The 16,047-nt window shown below is 37.3% G+C and overlaps 1 protein-coding gene across 1 annotated transcript in view; it reads left to right on the forward strand.

The window, feature by feature from the left end:
- The window catches only part of LRRTM4 (leucine rich repeat transmembrane neuronal 4), a 298,174-nt gene extending 295,954 nt beyond the window's left edge, over positions 1–2,220 (forward strand). Inside the window, exon 2 of the mRNA XM_015817529.1 lies at positions 1,999–2,220. Within this exon, the coding sequence (XP_015673015.1) occupies positions 1,999–2,220 (222 nt within the window). The remainder of the gene's footprint in view (positions 1–1,998) is intronic.
- Positions 2,221–16,047: the final 13,827 nt, after the last annotated feature.

Below are 16,047 nucleotides of genomic sequence, written 5' to 3' on the forward strand. Positions count from 1 at the left end.
CTTGATTATCCAGAGACTCTTGCTGTACTGAGCTTGGAATCCAGACCTGTGAAATAAGGGGACCTGTTTGGGGGGGTTCAAATAAACACCTGTAGAACTCTTGTCATATGTGCATGTTGGGGGGGGGAAGCAGGGCAGCACATCCTGTAAACCTAGCTCACAGTCACTTGTGGGAGTTGAGTAGTATAATGGTGTGTTGGAATTATCTTGGGCAGTGGTGGGATTTAGCCGGTTCGCACCACTTCAGCAGAACCGGTAGCTAATTTTGGACTTCCGGAAGTGGCATCCACACAGAGAACCGGTTGTTCACCTATTTGAATCCCACCACTGATCTTGGGTGATGTGAGGAATGCTGCCTAGGGCACAGTGAGACAAATGAAAAAGAGGCTCAGAAAGGCTCCCCCCCTTCCCCCCACCCCATCCAACTCTCAGACTATTAAGATTCTGATAATACAGCCTTACAATAAAGTAGAAATAGCTCATCTGGTTGTCTTTCTGCCTGGCCTTCCTGGGAAGGCTGGCAGGCAAGCTGTATAAGTGCTATAAACAAAATAAATAAATTTGCCACTTCTTCCAATTGCACCTTGTGTTTTGCTAATTTTCACGGACATCGTCTGAATCATTCACGATACTGTTTGGAGCAGGAGGTTCATTTCCCTGACAGCATTCCTCTTTCTTTCTTTCTTTCTTTCTTTCTTTCTTTCTTTCTTTCTTTCTTTCTTTCTTTCTTTCTTTCTTTCTTAAACCCAGCTTCCCCTGTTTTGGAAGTCTTCACTTTGTTTTCATTGAAAAACATACGGTTTGAAGGGATTAAAAAAAAAAAGTTTGGGAGAGAAGTTGAAAAAAAAATACTGGAAATGCAATTTAATGGGGCAATGGCAATTCAGAATACAATTAGATTTAATGGTATGATTCAGAAGCTTTTATCTCCAATTTGGAGGGGGAAAAACAAAACCACAATATACTGTGCCTTATCTTGTTAATGTCTGCTACATTATTGAGTTTTATTTCAGGGTGGGAGGAAGGTGGGGTTCACATTCTGAACTAAACACAACACCCACTGGTTTGTAATATTAGTTAGAGCAGGGACATCCACAGGGCACATCAAAAAAAGTCAGCATGTTAGCCACAACAATGCAATCAAAGCTGTGCTACTTTCTTTAAAACAATGAGGCTTCAGTCATATTGTTTTGGCTGCCATCTTGAAATGTTGACATTCAGGTTTACTACTACTTGCAATCTGCAAATGGAATTTTAGTGAAAGGCATTATCACTTAGGGGAGTTTGGAACTAAAAAGAGTTTCCTTCCATGATAATTCTCTATCCCTCTCTGAAAATGATTGACTGCTATAGCCATGTGTTTCAACTGCAAAATAAAATTTAAAAATGGTGAACTAAATGCCAAGTGCACAGGAAGCCTTATCATTTTTTTCATCAATCCAGGAGATAAAGACAAAAGATGGGAGATAAATGAATGTATAGATGGATAGCTAAATAGAAATCTGGCATAGTTTGTAGCATTTAATAATCTCTAGACCCATGAAAATTAAATAAAATAGTTTCATGCCAAACATTTTCATTTCATTTCAATCGTATATTCCCAATACCTCTGAGGGACACAATTTTGTTATTATTTTTATCTTGTGTGGATTAAATAGTGTTGGTTCCTAGAACTGTTCTTCAGCAGTTCTTTATATGAGTAGCAATGTGCTTGTAGTATCCGTATGATTCTTCAGAGTAAAACCGATATTCACATTCCAAGATGCAGGAGTACACGAGCAAACCATAAGCTATATATCTAATTCAACCAATGTTTGACTTTAACAGCTATGAAAACAATTGCTAAGGGAATTATTACCAAGGTAAATAAAAGACTTTCCCTTAATAATTCAAAGCACTCTTTGAAACACTTCTCTTGTTACAACTTACACTGTCTTTTTGGTGCTAAGATTTAATATGCACATTCTTCTAAAATTATGTTAATCTGTCTCTTCCCAGGTCCCTCATCATATGAAGACTTTGCCCTATTACAGCTATGACCAACCAGTGATTGGATACTGCCAGGCTCATAAGCCTCTCCATGTAAATAAGGGATATGATACTATCTCCCGAGACCAGGCTGAAGCCACCAACTTGGAGCTGAGTCGAGACCACAGCTTCATCGCTACCATCGCACGCTCTGCTGCACCAGCTATTTACATTGAGAGAATACCAAACTGATGGAATGCCTTCTGGATGAAAATGAAGAAGAATGTGTGGGAGGGTTCTTATTTTCCCCTCTGTAGGGAAAAATGATCCTTTGATTCAAGAGGTGAAAGGCGCAAGAAGACATTTTGAACTGTTCCAGTGGAAAAAAAGGTTCTCAATCCAAAACCACAGAAAGAGAACAAAATGGTGGATGTCTCAGAGAACACTGTGGAAATTCAATCTGGTGACCTGGCAGTACAGCTTGGTGAATTCCAAAATGTCCTTTGGTTTTAAATTGTTGAACAAACTTCTTGGTGTAAATATAAAACAAACAAAAAGATTGTTGAGTTCTTATATGGAAAAAAAAGAAGTTAGATTTCACTCTAGCAACATAAAGGGATGGATTAAAAGTTGTGTTTGTATATTTGATTTTTCTACATTGCACGGTTCTGATGGAAGAGAACCACAGATGCCACTTTGGGGTATAGGGGGGACCGGGAGGGGGGGGTCTACCAAATACAATGAAGTATTATTTCTTTATAATTGTTTATTAGTCTTAGAGGTTTCCTTTAACATTTTCCCCCTTTTCAGGTTGGAACATACCAAATCAATTTTTTCTCACTTCTTTATTTCTTTAGAATGCAAAATCTGTCTTATAAATTCCAATTCCAAATATGGTGTCAAAGGCATTTATTGAACCAAACGGACACTGACAATTCTGTAAAAGAACCAAGATGCATAACTGACAAAACTTGGGGTGCATGTACATTTAAAACACATGCTGTACATTTTCGAGGCGGGGGTGACGTTTAATTTTTTTTCTTATCTTCATTGTGATTCATTGTTGACACTTCTGTTATGTTTGGGGGTCTTTAAAAGGGGGGATGATTAATGATGCAATATGAGCTCACAATTGAACGTGGAACTTCTAAATGTAAGGGAATGGGAGGACTTTGCATATAGAGATATACATTACATACCCTACCTGTTGAAAATTATTAAGATGGGGTGACAAGAAAAAAGGATGTTTCGGTGAAATGTGAAGGAAGACGTGATTTAAAAGAGAAAAATAAGGAAATCACAGAAGGATGTGTAACATTGTTCGATTTATTTTTAATTAATTATTCTGATCAGTTAGCTTTTGTGTAGTTTTTATCAATAAAAGAACAAAAATGATGGGGGAAAATAAACATATTATTTTGTGGTTGAGATGCCACATCTAAACTAATGATTGAATGTTTTCTTTAACTGTTTTATATGGTAATACCTATAATAATTTAATAAACAAGAAAGATGAATATATGTACACAAGACATTGCCATGGAAAACAATGACACTTAAAGTCACTCCAATTCAGGAAAAAAAAAACCTCTGAGCATCTTGCAAACAAGAATACAGCGTGACACCATAAAAAGTGAGTAATCTAAAAATAAAAACAAGAAGATCCATATGTGTCTCATTTGGACAATAAAATTCTCAGCCATCTCCATCCCAGGCATAAGAGCTTCAAATAATACAATAGAAATGGAAGTGCTTGAATATTTGGTGGAAGACAATTTCAGAAGCAGGAATCCATCTAAGAAGGTTTCATCATGGAATCCCTGAAGTTGGCATTGCCTGATATTTGGGACACCCTTTGACTAGATATCACTCGGCAAGCAGAGGAAGCAAACTGAGACATTAAGGGCCAAAGCTGATTGGCAGTTCTGTAATGATATTACATAGGAAAATGAGGCACTCGTATTGGTCCTCAAGCTGCTAGATACTAAATCAGTCAAAGTATCCAAAGGATCTTCAAGGGCAATCCCAAGTAGTGCAAATTGCAACAATCTAATTGAAAAGTGAGAAGAGCATGAGTGACCAAGAAGTTCCTATTCCAAAAATGGATGCAACTGGTTCACAAGATCTAATTGTAGGATAACCTCCTCTACTTGCTGTTTAAGTAGGAGCTCTGAGTGGAAGAGAACTATAGATTTGAAGGCTGCTCAATCTCGGAAAGCACAAGGTCATCAACAGTGGACTATCTCTGGAAAGGACTTATGAATCTACAGCTACTCTGTTTGTTTGGGATTTAGTTCAGGCTTCCTTCTTCCTTTTCAATCCTTAATAGCCTTCAGGATTTGAGTCACTGCATTTGGAAATATTCTGAATATCACTGGCATGTTAAACTTCCCATGTTAAACGGCAAGGGCAAGAATGCTGTAACACTCTGCTACGAAGCTCCCAAGGGCCCAACCTCTCACCTCCCACCATCATTGACTGAATCCAATTGCTAAGAAAAGATACAAAAAAAGTTTTTCACTCCCAACCATTGCAACTATCCCAGAGGGATACCAGGGCTCATGGCACTGAAACTGCCAATAAATCAAACAAGATCAGGACCCTTTATCCAGGTCCTACAGAGATCATCAAGATGGTCAATGCAGTTTTGATCTCACACCCTGAATCCTAATTGGAAAAGGTCCAGAAAATCTGTTGCATCCATGTCTCTGTAGCTGTAGTCCATCCATCTTCTCAACAATCATCCCTTTTTTTAAAAAAAGGGGGGGGAGAGTTGGAGATTAGATAAAAGCTGCATTAAGTTTAAGTATATATTAACTCTGCTGGAATGACTGATCACTGCCTACATTTATAGCACGTCACCTTTCTATTTTTGTTTAAATTGAATATGCAATATGTATGTATGTGTGGGGTTTTCTCCCGTGTAAGATTAGAAGTGTCATAGCGACGTTTCGATGAAATCACATTCATCATCATCAGGCTTGTGCTTTTAGCTTTGTGCTTTACATTTAAAAATGACTTCATCATGCAAACAATGACATAACTTATCTGGGTAACTTAGTCAAGCACCTTATATATTTTCTTCTAGTGGAATGACTCACTTAGCCAGAATAAGTTTCTAAACCCAATAGTTAATCAGTTCATTTAATCCATAAAATTAAAATTGTACTGGGTTGGGTTTGGGTTAAGAATACACTTCATGAGGGTGAAAGTTCGTTCTCCAAGCTTGTGGGGGAACAAACCTTCACACTCGTCCTACACCCGAGCTATAGATATTCACCACTATTGCAATACATTTCATTTTACACTAGCCTGCTTTCACACATTTTCTTATACACCCACACAAATAAGAATGGTGTATAGCGAGGGGAATGTAACCTAGAGATGACAATGCAAATTCCTATTCTCCAATTTTTAATGGTTTTATCCAAGTTGCACCTTCAAAACGTATACATAAATTGAGGTGAATTTCCTCAGCAATTTTTCTTTTCTTTTCAAAGTTATGGAATGCATTTTTTTTATTATTTAAAAAGCAAACCCAACCATATTATGCACAAATATCTTCAAAATAGCAGAAAGGTCTCACAAAATTCAAACAAGGTGTGCAGATATTGGATATTTGAGAAGGGACCATATATGTTTGTGTGTGTGTGTGTGTGTATTTAATTGCACATTGGCTATTGAAGTAGAATCAGGAAAAGGTGGTTTACAAAAGATTGGAATGCTAAAATAGCAGAAACTAATTTAAAATGATTCCTGTAGTTGACCCAAAGAAGGAGTTCTATTCACAACTTAAACTTCTTTTCATTCTAGCAAGTTACTGAAGTGAAATAATTTCTGTCTATAGCACTTACGTTCCAAAGGGATGTAATTATCTTTGGACCTATATTTCTAAGCAATCTCTTCCTATATCTGTCCATGACAACTCTGAAATAAGTGCAAAACTAGATATAGGGCTAAGTACATTAGGTGAAGTATCGTTTAAAAAAAAAAATAAGAAAGGTTATACAGAGAGGGGAATGTAACTTAGAGATGATGAGATAATTCTTTAGTTTTTAATAAATTTATCCAAGTTGAGCCTTCAGAGCCTCCCATTGTACAATGGAAATGACCTTCCTCACCGAAATTCTTACGTTTTAAAATTTTGTAATGCATTTGTATTATTCACAAATCAACCCCAACCATATTATGAATAGGAATATTCATAATGGTAGAAAGTTTTCACAAAACGCATTATTGTAAGAAAAAGTGTGCATACCTCCCCCAAAAGGGGTAAAAGATCAAATTTTTAAATTGATCCCAAAACTGGCTAAAATGAATTTATGATTAGGCAAAGGACAAATTAGATGAAACCTGAATTAACAGGTGTACTTGTCCCTAATCAAGTCTTTTACACCTACGTAACTAAAATATCACCGGAAAACTTTCCTTCCATAACAGCAGTTACCAAAAAAGATAGAGTGCAGCTAGGAATGCGCTTTTCAGTTGAAATTTTTTTTAAAAAAATATATACATAGGCCAAAGTATAGCAACCTGAAATAATGGGGGGGAACCCCCACTGGTGATAAGTAACCCATTAGTAGCCCCAGCTAGTAAAGCCTTAAGAATTTGTTTCACTAAAAAAGGTTCTAGAGAAGCAAAAAGCCAGTAATGTTGAATAATAAAGACTTATTTTGGACCAGTTTAAAGATAAGGTGATTTATGAGTGCACTTTGATCTTTTATAAGATGGATTTCATTCATTCATTCACTGCCTTTTTAACTTAATCTTCAGCCAAAGGATTTCCAAGATTCACATGTGATGAATAAAAAAGAAAACATGTTTCCTTTTTGCAATGAGTAGAAAAAAAATAAGATGGATGGAAAGAGGAGAACTTGAACATCAGTTCTTTGCACTGAACACAAATTCTTAAATAATGACTTGTATTCAGTTCAGGACATAGAACAACCACTGGAATCCCATATAAAAAGTAGTTTCTTGACATTTGACAATCAGTATCTGGGAAGCGTCATTTCACATTACGTATTGGGTTCTCGAAGTGAAAAATCTCACAAAATGAACAGAAGAACCATGGTTGATACTCTTGAAGCCAGAGTGAATCTTCAGAACTGAAATCAACACAACTGAACTCCATCACAGTTTTGAGCAGTGGCCACAGCAACTTTAGAGGACAATCAGAAAAAAAAAAACCTGGTCTAATTTTAAAATCCCTTTAAAATCCCAAGCAGTCAGTTAAGACCTGTAGGAAGTATAAGTTGACTGTTTTACAGTAGATAACTAACAGAATAGAAAGAAGATGGAAGAAGAAGAAGGTGTTCTACTTAATTGTAGCTTGTTCCACCCATTACTTTGGAGTAATTCCAGGTGCCTAAATTCCGATCATTAAAAATTGGAGATTTGGTTTCTTTTATTGATGTTGATGTTATCTTCTTTTCCCCCAAGGATCTGAAGTTTGGCTGCAGAGAACAATCAGGAGTCACCTCAATATTTGCCTTGTGGTGGCGTGGCATTTCACCTCGTTGTAGTAAAGCATTTTTTAAATGAAGATTTAGATAAGGTCAGTGCTTTGACATCCGGGGCTATTTCTCTTGCGCTGTACATACACAAACCTGTTCTTTGTTAAAGCAATTGTGAAGGAACGAGAATGTTCTTCTCTACTAGTAGAACACAGGGATACTTCACTTCCCAGCCTTGCTTTGAGGGGCCACTTGTCAAGCGCCAGGGAAATCAGGAGATTCAGGCAGTTCAAATTAATATAAAGATTTATTGCAAGCTTAAGCTCTCTACAAGAATCTGAACTACTAAAGTTCAAGGGAAATTAGTGGGAGTTAAGAATATAAAGGAATTCAAGGTGGGCTGTATTTAGTTTGTCAAAGGATATGTTGAAGGATTTGATTGAAAGAGGCAGTACCACATGGTATTCCATTTTTTTTCTCTCTTATTTTATTTAAAAGACAGAAAAGCACTTTCAGTTCTCCGGCTTCCAGCCATGTAAGAGCAACCCCTTAATAGCTTCACATTATGCAGGAAACCATTTTGTATCCACCTTTCCAGCACAGCAGGTTGTTATAAAGGTATAGAAGATCAGCATGTTCATCCTATATTATAACTTTTATCCTAAAGCTTCTAAATGCGAACACCTTAGTATATGTGAGTGCCAAGAATGTATGCGTCACTCCATGTTGGGAAATACTAAAACTATTCCTATCTGGAGTTAGGAAAAGAGTTTGCCATGTCTCTTAGTTGAATGAACTGGAAGTTGATCTGGATCGAACGGGTGACCTACTGACAATCAAATATTCAATCTTTCATCTAACTTCTGATACATCCCCATGACATTGCATGAGTTGTTTAGTCATTTGTTTAATGGTACTTTTCTTCTTTGGTTTCCCCCAGATCCAGCATTTGCAAATGCTGTGTGGACTTCTAAATACAACTCAAGAACTAATGAACCTTCAGCAGAACAAAAACTGTCCTATACATTTTAGAATCGCTACTCACTTTTCCACTAATCAGGTTTTTTTTCCCCCCAACAGTCTAAATCCATGTTGCCATTTTAGCTGCAAATAATTACTTCCATTTTCAAGCTATTTTTTCATATCAACTTCCTTATTCCTTTATGACTTTCTTCTTTGCAAATTTGATATTTGGAGCATCTAAAGGATTGCCTCTCCCTAATTGTACCTACATGTCCCTGGATACCATCAGATTTGGTAGAAGAGACAAGTTATGGGTTCCATCTATTAAAGAGTGCTCTCTGGTGAGACCCAGGAAGAGAACCTTTTCTGCTGTGGGACCTGATTAGCCCTAGTCAGTTGTAATACTATATTTTTAACTGCCCAGAGTGAAGATAATGAGAAATGCAATCCTATTCAATGAAATAAATTAATATTTGCCAATCCTCCTTCTCACATGAACACTATATCCTATGAGACCCTAAACTAGCTTCTGTTCTCAGCTCTTTATTAGCACAATTAAGCACAGAGTTAATGTAAATTTTTCATTTTATTGTCACATGGATACAGGGATACATGAAGAACCAGCAGGATGCTTTGGCAAAAGAATTCTCATGAGACCTTTCCTACGAAACCCTTGGTACATTATTTCTCTTCTCCTATAAAAAATTCCATCTTCTTTACAACTGAGATCAGATGTTATAAATGTTGAAATGTTAACATCCTCTTGCTTTTCAAAATATCAAACTTCCAGCTTTCAAGAGCGAAAGAGGTCAATCTCCTGAGGGAGAATCACTTGGATGTTCTGCTTCTCTGTGAAGCAGAGTGAATAAGTGGATAAGAAAATTTACATGCCACATTTATTCAGAAGACCGAGGAAAGATGAGACCATTGAATTATTTATTTCAAGATTGCAAGTTGTGGAATCTACTACAACAATGGAATTGGCAAATGAAACATTCGTGTTCCACAAAATTTCTCATTCCATTCCATGCCCACCATCCACCATTCCAGCTAGGCTGGAAACACTTATAAAAGGTGAGTGGCAAACCTACCATTTATGTTAGAAGACTGGACTAGTTTGGACCATGGGTGGTAGTTGATAGCCCCCAAGTCTCGTCACAGGAGAAGAAAACCAGATTGCCAATTCTGTTTGTAATAAAACCAGCCTCCTCCATGATTTGAGAATGAGGACAGATCTGGCGTGCATGACTGTAACTGGATGGATGAGAAGTGGGTAGGTCATAGAGATCTATCCAGACAGATTTCGTATTTTCTATCAGGTTGTCAGCCCTTCAAAGTAGATCAGTCTAGAAAACCTAGGACAAGTAGATTTATTGTAAAGCTACAGTAACTGAATCTTGCAAGTCGGAATGTGCGTTCCCCATCCTTGTGAGAATTTATCTGAGATGTTTCCTCACCTTGCATTCTTGGTCCAGACTCAGGTATCTTTCATCTAATCATTGGTAGCTTTGTGTATGTGTGTGTGTCCTAAAACCCATTTCCACTTCCTTTTATACAAGCCCAATCCATTGGGAGAGAAGTTGTTGTGGTTGTGGTTGTGATATACTGTACCAGGCCACCCTATCTAATGCTAGGACAACTAAGATGATCAAAGGCCTGGAGACTAAAACATATGAAGAACGGCTGCAGGAATTTGTTATGCCTAATCTAGAGAAAAGAAGGGCAGTGCTAGGCTGCATTAACAGAGGGATAGAATCAAGATCACGTGAAGTGTTAATACCACTTTGCAATGCCTTGGTAAGGCCACACTTGGAATCCTGCATCCAGTTTTGGTCACCGCGATGTAAAAAAAGATGTTGAGACTCTAGAAAGAGTACAGAGAAGAGCAACAAAGATGATCAGGGGACTGGAGGCTAAAGCATATAAGGAAAGGCTGCTGGAATTGGGTATGTCTAGTTTAATGAAGAGAAGGACGAGGGGGGACATGATAGCAGTCTTCCAATATCTCAGGGGCTGCCACAAAGAAGAGGGAGTCAAGCTATTCTCCAAAGCACCTGAAGCAGGACAAGAAGCAACGGATGGAAACTAATCAAGGAGAGAAGCAATCTAGAACTAAGGAGAAACTTCCTGACAGTTAGAACAATTAACCAGTGGAACAACCTGCCTCCAGAAGCGGTGAATGATCCAACACTGGAAGTTTTTAAGAAGAGACTGGACAGCCATTTGTCCGAAATGGTATAGGGTTTCCTGCCTGAGCAGGGGGTTGGACTAGATGACCTCCAAGGTCCCTTCCAACTTTATTATTATTATTATTATTATTATTATTATTATTATTATTATTATTATTATTATTATTATTATTATTATTATTATTATTATTATTATTATTATTATTATTATTATTATTATTATTATTATAGGGATGGCATGATAGCATTATTCCAGTATTTGAGGGGCTGCCACAAAGAAGAGGGGGTCAAATTATCCTCCAAAGCACCAGAGGGCAGGACAAGAAACAAAGGTTGGAAACTAATCAAAGAGATAAGCAACCTGGAACTAAGGAGAAACTTCTTAACATTGAGGACAATTAACCAGTGGAACAGCTTGCCTTCAGAAATCATGGGCACTCCATCACTGGAGGTTTTTAAGAAGAGACTAGACAGTCACTGGTCTGAAATGGTATAGGTTCTCCTGCTTGATCAGGGGGCTGGACTATAAGACCTCCAAGGTCCCTTCCAGCTCTATTCTATTCTATATCTGCAGAATTATCAGACAACTGCACTGTTTAAAACTTCCAGGCCCTTTTGTGAAAGGAGGGAAAAGGCAATCAGTGTTCACCTAGTCAAGGCAATCACCTAGAAAAGGCAATCAGTGATCACCTAGTCAAGAATTTCACAGCTGAAACTGCTCATGTTGGAAGCCAATAGAGCAAGAGCTTTACAGATAACAAAGGCAATAGTGTGCTGTTACAGGCAGGTTTTAAGCTTGCAGATTTGAGGAAATGAACAGAGTTTTCTATAATTTTAGTCCAGCTATTTGTGCATTGGACACCAGCCCCACTGGGCTGATAAAAAGAACTACTCCATGTTGTCATCAACAGTTATTTGAAGGATGGAGATATGCCAGAGGCTCTTAAAGGAATACTCATACTTCAAAAAGCCAGGCCTGGATCTAACAAAATTGGACTCTCTCTCCCTCTGGTCTAGAGTTTTTCTTTCTTTCTGAGGAAAAGGTTACTGACAAAGTTGTGGAGCTACAGCTGTGGAGGGCCCTGGAAGGTATGGATTTTCTTATTCAATTTGGAAATTAATTATGGGTTTTGTTTGACTTTAATACTGATTTGTTCTGTTTTATATTGTGTTTTTTTATAAGCCATGTAGAATCCATGGGGTTTCAGGCAGTAAATAAATCACATCAATACACCTGTCAATAAAAAATAAGTATTCTCCAAGTCATCTGCAAAAGCTCTTAACTTTTAAGTTTCTTTTTTAATCATTACTCCCACAATTCTCTCTGCTTGTCTTGTATCTCTATTTAGTATTTCCAGAACCAGAACAAACAAGCCAGGACAATAGTGATCTCTGTCTGTTCCATTTGTAAAATAACAAAGAATGGTGACTATCATGAATATCTCCTATAGACACTTATAAGATTATAATATGAAGCTAAATGCCTTTATTAATAACCAGCTACATACAAGCATGTAATAATCTATATACTGGGTTCACACAATACATTGTACCTAAAGTCACAAATCAATCTCAATACACATATCACATTAAGAGACCCATATGTAGAAAACCAAGTTTAATTGTAACCAAATTTAATCTGTTGAACAATTGAGTTGACTGAATACATCTGCTAAAACTTTGTCTTTCCCAGGCATGTTACGTGATTTACTGTGTTACTGGATATATACCACTTAAATGTCCCTGTATATGTGTGTTGATATCACTTACATATATCCATCCTGTGTTTATAGCACTATTTGGGAGAGAAACTGCCAGTACATTTTTATGAAGCATTTATGTGTCATGCAAACGTTAGTTAAATGATTTAGAAAGTAGACCTGCTTGGTTGTAAAATGATGGCAGCTTTTCATCTCCCTGGGTAAATATTTGCTGTATATCAATATTGTTGATATTAATTAATGTAAACTGTATCTATAAGTGCGCATTGGATGATTTATAAGTCCCTATCATAAGGATCTGAAATATGATGCAAATTAATGCATATTTCTCATTAGTATTTCTAATACTTATTTTGTGCTGTAGATAGACTTTCTGCAAACAAACATGCCACACTCTGAACCTAAAGAGATGCAAGTTTTATCTTAAGATTTGGTTATGTCTAGTTTAATGAAAAGAAGGAGTAGGAGTGACATGATAGCAGTGTTCCAATATCTAAGGGGCTGCTATGAAGAAGAGTGGGTGACAACCTATTCTCCAAAGCACCTGAAGGCAGGACAAGAAGCAATGGATGGAAACTAGTCAAGAAGAGAAGCAACCTAGAACTAAGGAGAAAATTCATGATAGAACAATTAATCAGTGGAACCACTTCCTCCAGAAGTTGTAAATACTCCAACACTGGAAGTGTTTAAGAAGAAATTGGACAACCATTTGTCTGAAATGGTATAGGGTTTCCTGCCTGAGCAGTGGGTTGCACTAGAAGACCTCCAAGATCCCTTCCAACTCTGCTTTTCTGTTCTATTTATGCCAGACTCTATATCTGATAGACTGATCATCTTTGACTGTCTGGATTGTCTGGACAATATTGCCTGGTACCACACTTCATATGCTATAGTTATGACACCAAAACTATAATGGCTGAAAAATTAGAATCCAAGGATCAGTTTAGGTTTTTCTCTTAGGGCCAGCTCTACCATTAGACTAAGGCAGCGTATCTTAAGAGATAATTTTGTATCTTGTTACCTTCAAATCAACATGTCCAAAAGGCAAATCCTGAAGATTGATTACTCTGCCACAAAATTGTTCATGAAATGGGACGGTGGGGAGTGTCATTCTACTTGTCTCAGGGAGGGGAATCTTGGCTCTCTCCTTACACTTTCAGCTTAAATTTAACTATTTCCCTCCATTTTATACCCTTGATTGACCTTACGTTCAATTCCATCTGAAATTAATTCCAGAACTGATAAAGACAGAGTTGGACACAATTGTTGAAGACTCCAATTAATTCACAATCCTCTTATCAGTTCTGCATCATATTCATTTAGTTAATATCTTGTTAGACCTATAAACCAATTTTCCTCAAAGAGTTTAAGACATGCACCCCATCGTTTATTTTTTTACCTCACATGGTAAAGTGAAGCATACCGTAGCATACTAAGCTTCCCTTCAAAATGGACTTGAATATAAATCAAAACTCACACACTCCAAAATGGTCTGCCTCCAACATAATCTTGATATCCAAGAATGTCTCTTGACACCAACTATATGCCAAAGGATGGGTGTATGTGTGTGCAAAAGAGGTATTAGTTGGTGCAGCTCACTGCCCTTTGCTGTGAATGATACAAAATCAAGTCAGCATTTAAGAAAATGTGAAATAGTTTAGTACTTGCAGAGTAATTAAGAATTTTCCCTCAAGCTTTAGCCGGGATCAAAACCAGGAAAGGAACAGTTCCATAATTGTGTTGCTTCCATACAATAAAAGTCCTTGGTGTCTATAGAGGAAGGAAAACTCAGCAACAAGGTTTGTGCTTCAGAAGGTCCATGTGGTCAGGCCAATTTATCTTCAAGAAGCAAGTTGGTTATTGTTGAGTTATTGAGAAAGATAAGCAGGTCATATATCTTATGAGTACCTTGTCAACAGTCTTGGCTGGTTGCTCAGGGAAGGAGTGTTTTGCCTAAATCTATGTTGTTTTTCTTCATTTAGTTTATGTACTTTTACTGGCAGATATGGCTGGAATGCAGCTGATAGAGTTTGCCTTCTTCATTATTTATTTTTTTAAAACTCATTCCGTTGGTCTTTTATTCTCCATCTCCTAATAAAGTTGCAGACTAAAAAAATGTCTTTTTGTGTGGCAAAAGTTCAAGGTCCAAGTAAATATGGGTTTCTCATGGTCCCTAACTCAATTTGTAGATGCTTATAATACACCAAAATATGCCACTTGAGTATGATTAGAAGATAGATTTCTGAGCAGAACATATCTAAAGGGTTTCAGAAGATGGGGATGGGCATTATATGCCGTAAGATATGTTCCCTGAGATAGCTAAGAGAGAAATATTAAGTGACAAGGTCTAATTGGAACAAGTGGTCTAGCGGATAGAACACTGAAACTACATCCTGGAAGCTACAGAGGTTAATAAGCTTTGTTTGGTTAAATTATTTTTTCATACAGAGAATTCATCCTTGGATATCCTTACTGGCTTCTTTCAAGAGGCAAGGGTGCAAAATTGAGATTGATCGTGATAGTATGAATGAGATCTTTGATCCTGCTAGCAAAATCCATTAATGATGTGGCTTCTAGAAGCCTAGGATGATACGTTCAAAGCCATTCCAACCCTCAGAAATTATCCTGAAAGTTGGAAATATTAAACAGGACGCTGACATTTTCTACTGGCTTTCTACTCATTTATAACATCCTATTAGCTGCCCAAATACAAGAGAAATGAGACTGACACTAACGTTTTGATGGATAGGTCAAAGTAGCAGTGCATTTTAATGATGCAGGAAAAATGTGCCCAGTGTTGCCATTGTACAGCTCACTGTACAGCTTTTGATTAGCTGTTTTTCACACAGAGAAGACATCCTTACTTCTCTACTTCCTCATCAAGAGGAAATAATGAACACTGGATATTATTCCCCAGTTCCCTTAGCTGGATGTTCATGGGTGATCCTGCCCTCAAGGTGTCAGTTGTATAGCAATAAAGGCAATTCAGTTGCTAAAGCCACTACAGGTTGTCCTTGATTTACAACCATAAGCGGCACCAGAATTTACATTGCTAAGCAAGATGGTTGTTAAATGAGTCATGCCCAATATTATGACCAGTTTTGCCTTGGTGGTTAAGCGGATCACTGCACGTCAACTGTACAGTTGTTAAGCAGACCTGGCTTCCAACCATTGACTTTGCTTATTGGAAGTCAGATGGTGTCATATGAGCCCAGGAGGCTGAAACCCTCATAAATATATGCTGGGTGCCAAGTGTTTGAATTCTGATCACGTGAATTCAGGGATGGTCGTAAGTGTAAGGGTTGGTTGTAAATTGCTTTTTTCAATGCCATTGTGACAGCAAATGGTTGCTTAAATGAATGGTTTTTATGGACTACTTATTGCACTAATGTAATGCCTGTATTTGAGACTTTGAGCCTAAACACCTTATTCTGAGTATATTCACTCAGGTAGACTAATAGCTAACTGAATATTAGATAGGTTTATATGTTTGGTTATCAATAAACGTGGGCATGGAAATATCGCATGACAGCTATATTATTCTGAGTTATTCAACAAAACTTTCAAGATGATATACAGTACATGATCACACTAGAATGAGTTTTTTTTTCTCCTAGAAAGATTGTAATTTTCTTTTGGTAGATATAGAGCAATTCAATCTCTCTGTATTAAAACAAACCCAAAAAGCTTATTTTCTTGCTCTTGTTGTTTAAAGACTAACTTTTTATGGTTCCCAAGCAGGCAATTTCC

Source organism: Protobothrops mucrosquamatus, unplaced genomic scaffold (assembly GCF_001527695.2).
Source record: "Protobothrops mucrosquamatus isolate PMUCROS unplaced genomic scaffold, P.Mucros_1.0 scaffold601, whole genome shotgun sequence".
In the NCBI taxonomy this organism is placed as follows: domain Eukaryota; kingdom Metazoa; phylum Chordata; class Lepidosauria; order Squamata; family Viperidae; genus Protobothrops; species Protobothrops mucrosquamatus.